The sequence below is a fragment of the Zeus faber genome, assembly GCF_960531495.2.
Source record: "Zeus faber genome assembly, chromosome: 2".
Lineage (NCBI taxonomy): Eukaryota > Metazoa > Chordata > Actinopteri > Zeiformes > Zeidae > Zeus > Zeus faber.
The window spans coordinates 12,537,486-12,553,682 of NC_137189.1; the positions used below are offsets into that span (position 1 = coordinate 12,537,486).

A 16,197-nucleotide genomic window follows, 5' to 3' on the forward strand; every position below is an offset into this window, starting at 1 on the left:
GTTTTTGGATTGTGGATATATTTCCATCCTGTTATGTTGCTGCTAACATATTCTTTAACCTATTCTCATCTACAAAGCTTGAACAGATTATTGTTCAGCAAAGCAATAATCATCCAGGAAATAATAATATTTTCCATCACATGTCTTACTTGTACCCTGTCCCTAAATCCAACTTAGTTACAGCAACTCACTCCAAAGATCGGTGTGTGTTCTCTGTGTGTGTGTGTGTGTGTGTGTGTGTGTGTGTGTGTGTGTGTGTGTGTGTGTGTGTGTGTGTGTGTGTGTGTGTGTGTGTGTGTGTGTGTGTGTGTATTAACATGGAAAATTACTGCATGGTATTGTGCACAGTATCTGTTTCAGGCCTCAGAGAAACACTTGAAATAAATCTGCTTCATTGTACTGGAGAAGACTCTGGGAAATTGGAACGTTCCTCAATGCCTGCTGTGATTTTTGTCAAAGAAAGAAAAAAATATTATTTTGTTCCCCTTTCTTACCACACTAATCCTATCTTACTATCAAGTCCAGTTTATCTATACAGCCCTTAATCACAGCACAGTCTCAACTGGCTTCATGAACCCATTGACATAGAAACCCAAGGCATTCCATAGTCTTCACTCCGAAACGAGGAATAATCAATAAAAACAAAAATTGGGGAAAATAAATGGAAGAAACCTCAACGCATAATGGGAAGGATCCCTTTCAAGACTAGAACGGATACCAAGAAGAGAATGTTATTAACGATATCATCTAGGTTTAACTACACAGGGGAAACGGAGTAACAACCATTCGTCAAATGACTGCAAAGAATTGTAAATATTTAGTGTATTATACTCTTACTCTGTACTTCATGTTCCCCGCTGAGCTATAACAGCGCCCAAATTTTCCCCACAGGGAATAAGTAATTATATTAACCTATCACCATATGAACAGCATTCATTCAACAATATTTAAAAAATTTTTTTTTATCATCATGATCTTATATTCCATTATGAGTGATGACCAGACATTATTCTATAGCGCTGCCGACAACTCTCCCGAGGTGATATATACGTATATACACAATCTTTCACCTTTGGCGGCTTGTCCATTAATTAGGTGCGTTGGCGCGAATCAGGAAAAAGCCCAAAAAAAAAAACCCCGGGACTGCGAGGCAATTATCCCAGCTGGTGACAAGCCACTTCCTTTTTAAAGCCGCAGCTCTCTCGCCGCCACTCCCAGTTCAGCAATTAAGCGGCTACAGAGGCAATTTAAGACATGGAAGAGTGTCAAAGTATGAGTCATTTCCAAGGAAGAAGGAGTACAAGAAGCAGCATGGCCTACGAGGACCTGGGAAGGAGAGAGTGACGGGGGGGTTGTGGGAATGATGGTCAATGAGTGAATGAAGGGTGCAGATAAGTAGAGGTAGCGGTGGGAGCATCTAGCCTTAGCCATTTTGGGGGTCACAAGCATCAAACCATAACATAACATGCGTTATGTAACTGGGTGTGAGCCACGCCCTCATTAGACCACTTTTGAGCGTTCAGTCAGGGGCACACGGCCGTTTGCTAAATGAATCATTCTCCTCCTCCCTGTCATTTCAATGACTTTATGTAACCTGTGTTTAGCAAAGCTTATTGTGTGTGTGTGTGTGTGTGTGTGTGTGTGTGTGTGTGTGTGTGTGTGTGTGTGTGTGTGTGTGTGCATGCCCACCTGTGTCAACCTTAACGTGCAGACACACAAACACACACACACACACACACACACACACACACACACTCACACACACACACAAACACAGACAGATGACTTAAACACAAACATGCACGTGATGATCACCCACACAGGAAATCAAGCACCGAGCAATTAGCATTAACAAACACAACATGAAGGTTACATTGAATATTTAAACACATGGCAGGTCGACACACACACCATCAATCCACAGATAAGATAAGATAAGATAAGATAAGATAAGATAAGATAACTCAGAATGGTGCGGAAAACAACAAACATCCAGTGAGTGGCAGTTCTGCGGACGGAAACGCCTTGTTGATGAGAGAGGGAAACAGAGAATGGCCAGACTGGTTGGAGCTGACTGAAAGGCTCACGGTAACTCAGATAACCACCCTGTACCATTGTGGTGAGAAGAAAAAACTCAGAATCTCAGAATGCACAAGACGTGGAACCTTGAGGCGGATCAGCTACAACAGCAGGAGACCAAGTCGGGTTCCACTTCTGTCAGCCAAGAACAGAAAACTGAGGCTGCAGGGGACACAGCCTCACTAAAACTGGACAGCTGAAAACTGGAAAAACGTAGAATGGTCTGATGAATCTTGATCTCTGCTGAGGCTGTTGGCGCCAACAGCATGAATCCATGGACCCAACCCACCTTGTGTCAACAGTCCAGGCTGGTGGAGGTTTTTTGACACACTTTGGACCCATTAATACCAATCAGTCATCTCTTGAAGGCCACAGCCTATTTGAGTATTGTTGCTGACCATGTGCATCCCTTCATGACCACAGTCTTTTAATGCCTACTTCCAGCATGATAATGCACCGTGTCACAAAGCAAAAGTCGTCTCAAACTGGCTTCATGAACATGAGAATGAGTTCAATGTTCTTCAGTTTCCTTCCCAGTCACCGGATCTGAATCCAATGGAACACCTTTGGGACGTGATAGAACAGGAGATTCGCAGTATTAATGTGCAGCTGACAAATCTGCAGGAATTGCGTGATGCAATCACGATTTTGAAACCTAACTTTATATACTTGGTGATTTCTTTTTAATCATTCAAATTTAGCTAAGTCGTTAATAATACATTTTTCTGTGGTGTGACAAACTCAGAATACATATTTATTTTGCTTTACAGGGACTTCAAGGGGGTTAATATACCTCCTTCAAAGACTGACACTTAATTTAAGAAAAGAAAATCCCAAAGCAAGTATACCAGGCGGGTGACTTACCTCAAAACAATCTTGTTTGTACGGGGAACTGCTCAGGTATTTTTCCTGCAGACAAAGGGATTTAAGCTGCTTTAAGTGGGTCAAAACACACCCACTTCTACGAATCACCCAAACACACACACACAGACACGCACACAGAAACACACGTACTCACACACAGGCCTGGACAAGACGAGCAGAGTGTTGACAAAGATCATGTCATATCTTTGTCAAATGCATTCACAACACAGCACCGTACAGACGAAACACACACACACACACACACATATTTTTCGCCGGCCAAAATGTGAGGACCGGCCAAAATATCCACACTTTTCTAGAATGTCCTCAATCCGGAGGTCTTCACAGTCACAAGTATAATAAAATACACACACACACACACACAAACTGACGGCCTACCTAGCCCCATGGAAAAAGCCGAGCTGCCCTCCCCTCCCATCCCCGTGTGAATAGCCGAGGGCTTTATGTAACGGTGTCATTTGGTTCCTTACCCTCGAGGCTCATTCACATTCAGCACCAGGCCACATCAACCACAGCCACCGCCGGCCTCATCATCCCCCCGGCACAAAGGGCGGGCGAGCGAGGATGAAGGGATAGAAGATCGGAAGAGAGGGGAGATGAAGGGATGGAAGAATGGAGGAGAGAGGAGATAAGCGAAAGGGCAGACGGGGGGACGGACTACGTCTGTCAGCGGCGGCGTGAATATGGGAATATGCTGGCCTCTGTGTATGTGTACTGTATGTGTGTGAATGGGTTTTTATGTGGATGACAACGAGACAATGAGTGTGTGTCTCTGTGTGTGTGTGTGTGTTTCCATGTGTGTTTGTACTGTTGTAACTCACTAATGCACCCGACCACCTAATGTTACCTAATTGCGTTGACTTCCTTCCTTTTGTTTGTACTTGACTATACTTTGTTTGTTTGTTTGTGTGTGTGTGTGTGTGTGTGTGTGTGTGTGTGTGTGTGTGTGTGTGTGTGTGTGTGTGTGTGTGTGTGTGTGTGTGTGTGTGTGTGTGTGTTTGTGTGTGTGTGCATATGTGTGTGAGTGTGTGTGTGTGTGTGTGTGTGTGTAACTGCAGCACCGTTGGTCGTGCCACCACGGGGTTACATAACATATTGATCTACACACAGACATACAGACACACACACACACACACACACACACACACACACACACACACACACACACACACACACACATTGCCAATTTTGAAGCCATCTCCCATTCGAACCAGTGCAGTCACCATTTGGTCACAAGGGGAGGGAGGCCAGACAGAGAACACTTTCGTTTTAATCCTCTCTCTCTCTCTCCCTCTCTCTTGAGCTCTCTCTCTCTCTCTCTCTCTCTCTCTCTCTCATGCTCTCTCTCTCTGATCTCTTATTCTCTCTCATGCTCTCTCTCTTTCTCTTTTTTTGCTTTTCTCTCTCTCTGTCCTTCTCTGACCCCCCCCCCCGCCCCCCAATCTTTCACTTCAACTCATTCTGTTCTCTTTGGGCTATGAACACAGACACAGAAACCAGAGCTTTAGCAGGTAATGGATCTATCTATCTATCTATCTATCTATCTATCTATCTATCTATCTATCTATCTATCTATCTATCTATCTATCTATCTATCTATCTATCTATCTATCTATCTATCTATCTATCTAATTCAACATTGGTATTGTTATGCTGCTATGCTGAGGGAATGTACAGTAGGTATGTGTTCAAACAGTTATATTTGGGGTTTTTTATGCTGCTTTTTATGGCTTAGTGAAGACCAGCATTTAAAACAAGTGCTCATGAAACAGTTTAACGTCACTGCAGCTTGGCCTTGTTTTAAGCCTATATGGGAGGTATATAGGACTTGTGGTTTTAAAGATCATTACTTTTTAGTGCTAATCTTTGCTGTATAGAATAGAAAATGAGGGCACATAGCGTTTATTGGTGCCAAATGGCCTTTCCATGTAAACATAAGCGGTTTAAATTCTAATGCCATATACAATAGTTGTGTTTTGTTTTGAATTGCTTGTTAAATGGTGTTGGAGTGAACCACATTCTCTCTGGTGGAGAAAGATCCAATTCTTATAAAATATAAGATTTCTGCTGGTAGAGTGAGCTTGCTGGACGCCTTGAGGGAATTAAAAGATGCATGTGATGTGCCCTTTCTCTCACTCTCCCTCCCTCTATCCATCTCTCTCTCTCTCTCTCTCTCTCTCGTTGTGTGTGTGTGTGTGTCTGTGTGTTTGTGTCTCCTGTCAGACTCCCTGCGGGTTTGTTTAGCCCTCGAGCTGTGTGTGTGTGTGTGTGTGTGTGTGTGTGTGTGTGTGTGTGTGTGTGTGTGTGTGTGTGTGTGTGTGTGTGTGTGTGTGTGTGTGTGTGTGGTGGCTCTGGGGGAGGGATTAATAATAGATCTGACCTGAGTCAACGGAGAAACAGAAGAGGTGGCAAAAAGTTGGAGCTATATTTAAAAAACGCAGACTCACACACGTGCACGAGCATCAGGGGTGTTACTGCAGGAATGCACCTTAATTTTTTATTCTGTTCTTCTCACGTCCTTTCCTCATATTACACCACACACACACTCATAAAAAAATATACACACACACACACACACACACACACACACACACACACACACACACACACACACACACACACACTCACACACGCACAGTCGCATTTTGCCTTTCAGTTATTTATGAACGTGTCATTTTAGCCCGCGTCTCTTTGCCTCTGCACATTCCCAGCCTCATTAAAGATTGCACCATAAAAGCCTCCTCTCGAAAGCACATTACATTTACATCCCTGCTCATTGATCCTTGATCGCAAAGGAATTAGCTCTCCTTTATAATCAGCTTTCGGTTTTTAACACCGTGCATAACAAATAGGCATCTACTGAGCACTGTCTTAGTGATATTAGTTGGATGCTTCTTAACGTACATGACCTCTGTCAAAGCTTTTCTTGTTGCCGTATTTCTCGTTCCGATGCCTCCCTGCTGGGTGCTTTTGTTCTGAAAGCTGCACTTCCTCATGACTCAAGTCTGGGTTGTAGAGTTTCATCTTTATTGAATATTAATTTATTGTGGTGCGGTGAGCAGTAGAGCCGAGACTTAAACCAAGCCAATCTTAAACGATGCTGAATTAAAATAAGGAATCCAAAAGTTGTCTGTCCAGAATTACCATTATCAGTAATACCAGTAGTGCTATTTTCATTTTGACATCATTTTCTGTTTTATTTTATAATTTTGGATGGAGTCAACTTGAACTGAGTAGGTTAATGACTCCCGTCTGCACAAGTTTGTGAGTGAGTGAGTGAGAGTCAGAACTTGTTTTCTAATAATAATAATAAAAAATAAAAATAAAAATTATTATTATTGTTGTTATTATTATCATTATTATCATCATTTTTATTATTATTTATTTTAGCATTGTCTTTATTTATTCATTTATGTATTCATTCATTTATTTTATTGTATATATTTTTTTTTTTTGGGGGGGGGGGGGTGATCTTGAACTCTAACCGTGACGTCATCGGCCTCCGCGGAAACGGCGCCTCAGACGCCGCAGCGGCGGCAGCGGCAGCGGCAGCAGCAGCGGCAGCGGCGGCCTGAGCGAGAATCCAGTCGCGGGGCTTTTATTAACGTCCGTAAACTCCGGGTAAAGTTCTCATTCAAACCTCGGGAGGGAGATCCCTTTGACTCTCGCTCTCTCTCTCTGAAAAACACACCCTTCTTATGATCCTCTCACTGTAACCCGGACGGAGGGAGGCGGCTCGACTCGTCCCCGCCCTGAAAATCCGTAGGAGGAAAGTCAAAGTGGAACTGGGACCGAACGCGTCTTCCAAGTGCGGACATTCCTCCTGCTCCGCTCCACGGACCCGGAACCCACAGAGGACCGTCGCTCGTTATTATTATCATCACTGTTGTTGTTGCAATTCTTACTATCATCACTATTCTTATTATCATCGTTATTATTATAATAACTCTGACAAAACGCCCCCATGAAAGACAAAACCACCACCCTGACGTGTAAGTAGCTTTGACTGAAACTTTGAGAAAAGTTATTGGATAACTTATTTGATACTTTATAAAGTATAAAAGCTTATCTCTTTGTTGTGTCTGGCTGTATATTTTTTGACAGACATAGATGTTATTTGTTATCAATTATTATTTTCATCATAATATGATTTATTATACATTCATTACTTTATTATTATTATTATTATTATTATTATTATTATTATTATTTTATTTTTATGGTACCGTGCGATGCATTAGACGAATAGTCTCTTGGATCTCTTGAATCTGAATTCTAACCTACTTCTCATGCTTCATTATGGTCTGGAGGAAGCCAGTTGGCAGCCCTGGGAAGGGAGCTGGTTGTCAGGGGCCTTACAGGGGGGGGGGGGGGACCTTAATCCAGTGAGCAGGGTGCAGCGCCGTGTTATCGGTGTAAATGTGCGGATAGGAGCAGTGTTTAAATGTATGTGAAGTGAGACAGGAGCAGCCCTGGCTCTCCTCATTACTTGTGGAAGTGTCCGGCACAGGTAACGATATGAGTCAAAGGCTTGTGTTGGATTAGAACAGTTGTGGTTTTATTATTGCGGCTTACTTCATGTAGAAAGGGGCTGCTTGGTTGTTGTCTTATTGTTGAGTGTTTGAAATGCGTGGTGCATGGGCAGGAAAATGAACAACTGTTGTGACTTGTCTCAGTGGGACATTTGGACGTTTGTTTCTGTGACAAATTATCACAGCTGGACTGTGATGCAGGTCGTGTGTCGTATCCCCCTTTTTTTAATAACTTGTAATTATGCGGATCGTTAGACACACGCCCTTTTTTACGTTGGACTGTTTCTCCAGGTTAAAAAATGCACTGGGTGACTTCTTACATAACTGTCTGTCCATCGATCTGCCTGCCTGTCGGTCTGTCTGTCTGTCCGTCTGTAGTGCGCCTTATTAAGAGTTAATGTTGTTTTGTCCCAGAATTTGGGATTTGAACACTCACTGTGCTTTCGGCCGGTTCTTGGTGTGCAGTGTGGGATTGAGGCTCACGTTGATTCGTTCTCCTTCTTCTGCTCCATGTTCTTTCCGTGAGTTGAACGTCGGCCTTTTTTTCCAGGCTGTACTTTTCCACTAGAGGTTGGGAACGGGACGGAGGTTCCCAAACGGGGTCCGCGGCCCCCTAGCGGTCCGTGAAGGAAATGTAGACGGCTGCCGCAGAAATTGTTTTTTGCATTTTCAAATACATTTTATTCGTTTTTGTTGATATATTGGCTTCATTTTGATTTTGTTATATATTTTATCTACATGTTTTTTTTTCCTGAAGGATCCTCATACAGAGCTTAGTCTTCCAAGGGGTTGTTGCCATAGAACAGTTTGGGAACCCCTGGTACAGGACAGCAACTTTTATTCCATTCCACTACTTGGTCTGCCATATATTTTTATCTATATATTGTGGATTTCTGTACAATGAAATATCCACGCATTGAACAAGGCTAAGTAGCCTGATGTTGTATTTTTTACCAACTACAATAGCCTTTAATCTAAAATGTTATTGAGACAGAAACTGTCATAGGCGTTCAAGGTGTTTTCAATTATTTGAACCTGAGCATAAAAAATCTATGAAATGCACATATAAATACATAATTCTCAACCTTTTGCTAATCAAGGACTTTCAATTTGATATGCATGAGGCTACTGACTCATTTGATTCAATTTTGTCTCTGGAAGCCATGTCTGATAAGACTTTTATTATAGTTAAGTCCAAACTTCCATACTTGTCCAGAGTATAGTTAGGGAGATGACAAGAAAACTATGATCATACTATGATCATACTATTATTGGGTGTTTTCTAAAGGTGCTTATATCTTGTGAATTAAATGGTGAAGTTGACCTTTTCCTATAATTTTTCCGGGGACTCCCTAGAACCTCTTTAAGGACCCCTGCGAGAACGGCTGACTGAGAACAGCTGTGCTACACAATATAGTGAAACAAGTGGAATATTTTGAAAAGTGATTTGGAAATTGACTGTGAAAAAAAACAAAATACCCCAGGGTCACAGTACAGGTATCAATTTGCATAGAGGTTCGGGAACCGTGTGTGAAAGACCAACGCACTGTAAAAGGTCAGTACGGGGACCAGTCATCCCCTAGCAACACATTTATCAGAATGGAATGTTTGCGTAGGAACGGGCACCACTGCTTGCTGTTATAACGTCATGATACGTACGTCTCCGGGGGCGGAGAGAGAGAGAGGACCACGGCTCCTCCCTCCTCTCCTGCCTCTTATAAAGCTTGCCAAAGGAACAAGGCACGTTCAGTGTTGCTCTGTGGAGCAGTGGAGATAAGAATCCCTTTTTTCTTTTAAGGAACAAAAATAGTCAAGTATGACAATCAAAACAGAGTCCGAAGGGTCTGCTCTGACCTACTCTAAATCTCGAAGGATAGTGTCATTACTCACAGGTATGGATGGGTGCTGCGTCTGTACTGTCATTCTCTTATTATAAGGAACAGAACAACAACCCCTTTGTTTCAAGTCACTTTCTAAACGGACATTTTTTTTTCTCTTGTGGTTCTTGTGTTGCAGCGTTTATGAAACAGAGGAGAATGGGCCTGAACGACTTCATTCAGAGGATCGCCACAAACTCCTACGCCTGCAAGCAGTGAGTACCGTTCGACTTATATTCTTATTGTTGTTACGTTTTTAGCATCAGTAATTCAATAGGAAATACCGACAGTTTGCTTATGTCTAATACATCGTCCCTCATTGTACTCTCTGTGTCTGTTCCAGTCCTGAGGTTCAGTCCATTCTGAACCTGAATCCCCCACAGGATGCTGAGCTCATGAACACAAACCCTTCTCCTCCCGTAAGTTTGTCTTCATGCCCATAGAAAGTAAAGCTTTGCGTACAGTGGGGCCTTTTATGTAGTATAACATCTGTTTGTATTTATATACATTTGAATGAAAAGCTCATTGTTACCTGACAATGCTATTGTTGCCCATGTGGCCACACCATGTTTGTTTTTGTCCAGGTTCAATGTTATGACTCTAACCTCCTCCCCTGTCCTGTCTTCTCCTCTCCTCCCCTGTCCCCCTGCCTCTATTTTTGGGCCTCCCTCCACTCCAGCCCAGTCCGTCCCAGCAGATCAACCTGGGCCCGTCCTCCAACCCCACCGCCAAACCCAGCGACTTCCACTTCCTGAAGGTGATCGGCAAGGGCAGCTTCGGCAAGGTGCTGCTGGCGCGCCACCGCACCGACGACCAGTTCTACGCCGTCAAGGTGCTGCAGAAGAAGGCCATCCTCAAGAAGAAGGAGGTGAGGCAGATGACACGGGCAAAGCAAACGTAAATACAAACATGCCGTGACCCCCTCCCCGTCTGAAGCCCCCATGACCCTTTGATCCGTTCTCTCCCAGGAGAAACACATCATGTCGGAGAGGAATGTGCTGCTGAAAAACGTCAAGCACCCGTTTCTGGTGGGGCTGCACTACTCCTTCCAGACAGCGGATAAGCTCTACTTCATCCTGGACTACATCAACGGTGGAGAGGTGAGCCACTGCGGACACTTTAAAATGACGATCAGAGGGTTGTAACCCTAACCATAACCATAACCCTAGCCTAAAGGGTAGTTCAAAGTATGTAGCATGTTCATTGTTTCCTGGAGGGTTGTGGGCTTGAGTCCCCACTGCTGCCAAATATCTGTTTGATTATGATATTGGACTTGTTGCTGACAACCTGCTAGTGCTGGGCTATATTGACAAAATCAAATATCCCAATGTTGACCATTTGACGATATTTTGGAAATGACTTTTGGTGCTTTCATAAGATATTTACATAGAACAGCCTTAAAGACAACATTTAACAACATTGCAATATTAGTACAACCCAAATCCCGGTCAATATCTAGTCTCATATCTCAATATCAATAATATATCAATCACCCAGACAATTTTGTAACCGTACCTTTGATGTGGGGTATGAGATGAGAATGACTTGTGTTTTCCAAAAAAATTAAATAACAAAAGTGTTGCAGTAACCTGATGCTGTTTGCATTCAGACAGTCCACCAGTAAGCTCCTGGGAAAGCTTTTCTGAAAGCTCTTGTTTGAAAAGGATTTAGCCGAGTGGTCCACATGGCTGAATCCATAAACCTATAAATATATTGAGGCATGGGTTACGGCGAAGCAAGAACTGAGCAAATAGACGCGCAACTGGCACCAAGCGCAGGGAGGAGAAAGGACAAAGTGTCCAAACACAGGGGTCGGGAGAACAGCGAAGACTTGAATTGAGGGAACTGGTGCCAGGGTGCGAGACAGAGATGAGGTAGTGGAGACACTGATTAAAAGAGAGAGGATGAGGGGGATATCCTGTCATGCGAAGCGGAGTCCAAGCTGTCACTCCTGTCTTTTTTCTTTTTTTTTTTTTTTTTCTTTCTGTCTTTCTTTTCGAGAGGAAACGCCTCTCAGGAAATCATTGGGTGGGGAGGGATGGGGGAGTGAGAGTCAGCACCCGAATTAGCAACAACGGTACAGGCCCCGTGTGTTTAATAGAGCTAATTTCCTGTGATTGTTGGCCGAGCAGAGACAGCGCTGATTAAATATGGGTCCGCACCTCCCCCCCCTTACCCCCACCCCACCTTTCTCTATTCTTCACTCCTTTCCCCTCAGTTTCTCTTTATCTTCTCCACCTTTTACCCTTTGTTCCATCTATCTTCCTCTGTCAACTCATTTCTTTATTTCTCGTTTTTGACCTTCCTCCCGATCGTGTTCCTGGTTTCCCCTTCTGTATCCCTCATGGCTGCCTGTCTGTCTCTCTGTCTGTTTATGTCTCTTCATCGGTATTTCTTTTTCTCCTGCTCATTCCCTCTCCCCTGCTATGCGCTGTCCGAGTGTGTCTGACTCTAATGTTTTTAATATCATCAAACCTCCTGGAGACTGAAAGGGTTTCCTGTATGCGTTTCTAATGCTTATGTCCCCCATTTTCTGTTTTCAGCTTTTCTACCACCTGCAGAGGGAGCGCTGCTTCCTCGAGCCCCGGGCCCGGTTCTACGCGGCCGAGATCGCCAGCGCGCTGGGCTACCTGCACTCCCTCAACATCGTCTACAGGGACCTGAAGCCGGAGAACATCCTCCTGGACTCCCAGGGCCACATCATCCTCACAGACTTCGGCCTGTGCAAGGAGAACATCGAGCCCAATGGGACGACCTCTACCTTCTGCGGTACGCCTGAGGTAAGCAGAGAATAAGTGTTGCCCTGATTTCAAAATGTTTGGACATCAAAGCCAGGATTTGATTTGTAATGCAATGATCAATTGTTATTTTCCCACAGTATTTGGCTCCTGAGGTGCTACACAAGCAGCCGTACGACCGGACGGTGGACTGGTGGTGTTTAGGAGCCGTGCTCTATGAGATGCTGTATGGCCTAGTGAGTACGACTCTACATCCAGACTTCACATGAGTTCATACTTTCCTAGCTCGGTTCCTAGCTCTGTCCCCGCAAGAATATTTACCTTTCGTTGATTGTTTGTCCCTCAACAGCCTCCGTTCTACAGCCGCAACACGGCGGAGATGTACGACAACATCCTGAACAAGCCGTTGCAGCTGAAGCCCAACATCTCCAACGCAGCCAGACACCTTCTGGAGGGTCTGCTCCAGAAGGACCGCACCAAGAGGCTGGGCTGCACCGATGACTTTGTAAGTGTGTGCGTGCGGGCGTGTGTGCGTGCGTGCGTGCGTGCGTGCGTGCGTGCGTGCGTGTGTGTGTGTGTGTGTGTGTGTGTCTCTCTGACTGACTGCAAATTACTGAAACACCAATCTCACCTCTCCTGTTTCTTCCCAGACTGAAATCAAGAACCACATGTTCTTTTCCCCGATCAACTGGGACGACCTCAACGCCAAAAGGCTCACCCCTCCCTTCAACCCCAATGTGGTACGTTCATGTCCTTGACTGTTGATTTCAAATAATGTCATAAATAATATCACTTCAAGATACTTTTCCCATGCTTATTATATAACGCAATACATGGCACGCAGCAGCCTGCTCTTAACATCAACATTTCTCATGATACAAAGGCATATTGAATGGACACCTACTGTATATGACCAATCTCCACTCTTCTCCTCTGTCCATCTCCAGACTGGCCCCAGCGACCTGCGACACTTTGACCCAGAGTTCACGGACGAGCCAGTGCCCAGCTCAATAGGTTGCTCCCCGGACAGCGCCCTCATCACCTCCAGTATCAAAGAGGCGGCCGAGGCCTTCCTGGGCTTCTCCTACGCCCCTTCCATGGACTCCTACCTATAGGACTGCGACACAGGCCCCAACCTATGGACGCTACTTTTAGACCAGTAGGATCCCACATTACACTGGGATTCCTTGATGGAACATTGCGCCCCCGCCCCTTAATTTCGCACCTGGATGATGGATACTGTAGAAGACCCTTCCTCCTCCATTCTGCATCTTCTCTCTCTCTATCTCTCTCTCTCTCTCTCCATATATATATATATATATATATATATATATATATACATATACACACACACATAGTTACTACAGCTCATCTGACTTGCAAGGACATATTATCGGAGGATGCCTGCCACATTCCACTGATTTGTCGGAGGTTCAACAGCCTCATTTGCAAAGTACACAAATTTTTCGGCCCTCCACAAGCGGATATGAAACCCTTATCCCTGCCGAGCCTTCTTGACATCATGCCTACCATCTCTTATCCGATAGTGGAGGTCATTTGCACATAGCTCAGGCAGCTGAGAAGCCCCCGCGCTCCTTGTTATCAAGAAACCACAAAAGAAAAGTCACACACATAAAGTCAGCATACACACTGCACACACCTTAAGGATTTCCCGTAACTATGGAAGCCTTAACTGTACCAAACCGCCCATGATAGATTTCAGCTTTATCTGCGTGGCATACGGTGTCTCGCCGGGGTTTGGTCTAACGCACGGTGGGGCCGATCAGCGGAGGTTTACTGAGTAACACGGTGATAGAGTTGGCGCATTTTGGTGCTTTTATTTTCTTCTCCCATGTTTTCTCTTTGTTCCAGTAGGGAGATATTTATATCTGAATTTTACAGAGGGGGGACCGTTGTGGTCTTAAAGGTGCCTTTATTTTTGTCCATCACATCGTCTTTCCTCAATTTCGTTGTTGGAAGTGTGCGGATAGGAGAAATGTAGCACTGAATCTACACCCTAGTTCTGTCATCGGCATTTAGAATTGACCAAACTTGAAACGACGAAAGATCTCTCATTTTGCTCGTCAACTGATAAAGGTAATGCTGGAAGGAGACGACAGAGAGCGAGAGAGGAAAACTGAGCGCTGCTGCTATGGACTCGGCGTACGGTCGCGGTCCTGATGTCCAAACCGGAGGGGGGTGTTTCAGAGTGTTTCCCTTAGCGATGCTTGCCGACCGTGTCCACCTCACCACGTCTTCCATTCGGCTCAGACGCGATGCACCCCATAACATCCCAATCAACATTCCACTTTAATATTGCTGTATTGCGGTTTAACGGTATTTAAGTTTGTTTGTTTGTATATTTCGAGTTGCGTGTACTAGTTTTAATGTATATTGAACAAAGAATTGACTTAAGGTATGCCTAAAAATATGTATATGTAACAGTTTATGTTTAAATGTATTGTAAATTGTAAAACTGTTTCAGATTTATGTGACCATGTTTGGTTTGCAATAAAAACAAATTAACTTTACTACACCTACGTCTAAGACATTGTGTTTAATATGTCAATGTGTCTTCTGTTTTACATAACTGGTAGTGTTTTCTTTCTTCCAGTAGGTCCTAGCTTTAGTCTTTTTGGGCAACTCAGAAATGTGCAAAGTGTTTCTCATTGAGAGATAAGGGTTAAGAATGTAGAGTGTCACAGAATCAATGTTAAGCAGTTGCTCAAGAAAAGGCACCCAGGGGTTTAACCCTTTTCCCCTCCCTCCCTCAGGAAATGGAGTTAGTGACCCCTGAGAAATGTCCTACATTAGTGGAAAGTGGACTTCAACCTGGCTATGTGCGTCAGAGTCCTTACACAACTGTGTGTGTGTGTGTGTGTGTGTGTGTGTGTGTGTGTGTGTGTGTGTGTGTGTGTGCGTGCGTGCGTGCGTGCGTGCGTGCGTGCGTGCGTGCGTGCGTGCGTGCGTGCGTGCGTGCGTGCGTGCGTGCGTGCGTGTGTGTGTGTGTGTTTGAGCATACACACACACATGTATTAAGGGGCCAATCTCAGATAAGGGGCCAAACTGATAAGGTCTCACTAGGTCGACAGATATGTATGAACCTAAGTGAAAGTTCAGCTGGTCTGAGTGATAAGCCTTCAGTTCAGGATTCCAGTTGAAGATGCAACATTTTAAGTGTATGGGACTTACTATACATTTGAATATGACTTTTATCATACATTCCCTGAACAGTAAAATAAAGAAATAAGGCAGGAAATCAATCATTGTGGGTAAGGAAGCAGGGGACTACCCATTTTTCTGACTGCCTTTTATTCCGAAACCCCAATAGTCCGAAAAAATGTTGGGTTAGAAATGATTACGTTTAGGTATAAGTTTAGAGATGGTTACCTATTATGTTTCTTTTTACAGGTCTCTGGGGTCGCCAAACAATGTTGTTTTGTTTTTTTTGCTGAAAATACCACTCAGATTATGCATCGAGCCATTCTAACATACCTCTATACCGTCCTGTTCCAAAATGGGCTGTTTTGTGTGTGAAGCTTTAATTGTAAATGAGCAGCCAAGCCCCTAGTTCTGAGCCAGTGGGGTTCGAGCTTTACTCCTGGCTCCGTTTTATTTATCCTGTAAACTTTCACTGATGTCAGCTTATCAGTACACTAAAATCTATTTCTGAACAAATCTGAGGCAATAAATAAGCAATCCAGTTGCTGAATCACCTACAAGACGGTGCAGAGCTTGGAGCACCACGGGATGTGGCGGGGCTTAATGCTTTTTTTGTTTCATTCAAGTACGGAAACGTCGGAAAATAAATCAAATTAATACATCTATGGCTTTTGTTTGGACAGACGTGGAGCGGATCGCGGGCCACAGCATAAAGCACAGTCAATGCAGAATTATTTTTAAAAATACTTCCATTGTCTGCAAATTTTGTCATGGACAGATTGATATTAATTCCTCTTTCTTTTAAAAGATTTGTGCTGGTCTCTGCAGCCAACAGAGCACTTCTTATGCCTAGCTCTTAACGCTAGCCGGTTTTAATTCTACCAAAGTGACGTATATTCCTGCGATGACGTAGATTAGGGCAGC

General features: G+C 44.0%; 1 protein-coding gene across 4 annotated transcripts in view; it reads left to right on the top strand.

Moving 5' to 3' along the window:
• The window catches only part of sgk1 (serum/glucocorticoid regulated kinase 1), a gene marked incomplete at its 5' end in the record, with an annotated part of 36,526 nt that extends 21,879 nt beyond the window's left edge, over positions 1 to 14,647 (top strand). Inside the window, 10 exons of one of the 4 annotated variants that reach the window (XM_079996802.1) lie at positions 6,808 to 6,956; positions 9,513 to 9,588; positions 9,717 to 9,792; positions 10,053 to 10,241; positions 10,342 to 10,473; positions 11,917 to 12,153; positions 12,252 to 12,347; positions 12,461 to 12,616; positions 12,762 to 12,851; positions 13,059 to 14,647. In XM_079996802.1, the coding sequence (XP_079852928.1) occupies positions 6,929 to 6,956; positions 9,513 to 9,588; positions 9,717 to 9,792; positions 10,053 to 10,241; positions 10,342 to 10,473; positions 11,917 to 12,153; positions 12,252 to 12,347; positions 12,461 to 12,616; positions 12,762 to 12,851; positions 13,059 to 13,226 (1,248 nt within the window). In that variant the 3' untranslated portion in view covers positions 13,227 to 14,647. Of the gene's footprint in view, positions 1 to 6,807; positions 6,957 to 7,955; positions 8,018 to 9,135; positions 9,389 to 9,512; positions 9,589 to 9,716; positions 9,793 to 10,052; positions 10,242 to 10,341; positions 10,474 to 11,916; positions 12,154 to 12,251; positions 12,348 to 12,460; positions 12,617 to 12,761; positions 12,852 to 13,058 lie in introns of those variants that run through there. The other 3 variants (XM_079996803.1, XM_079996801.1, XM_079996800.1) reach the window with 3 other exon arrangements.
• Between the last annotated feature and the right edge of the window lie 1,550 nt (positions 14,648 to 16,197).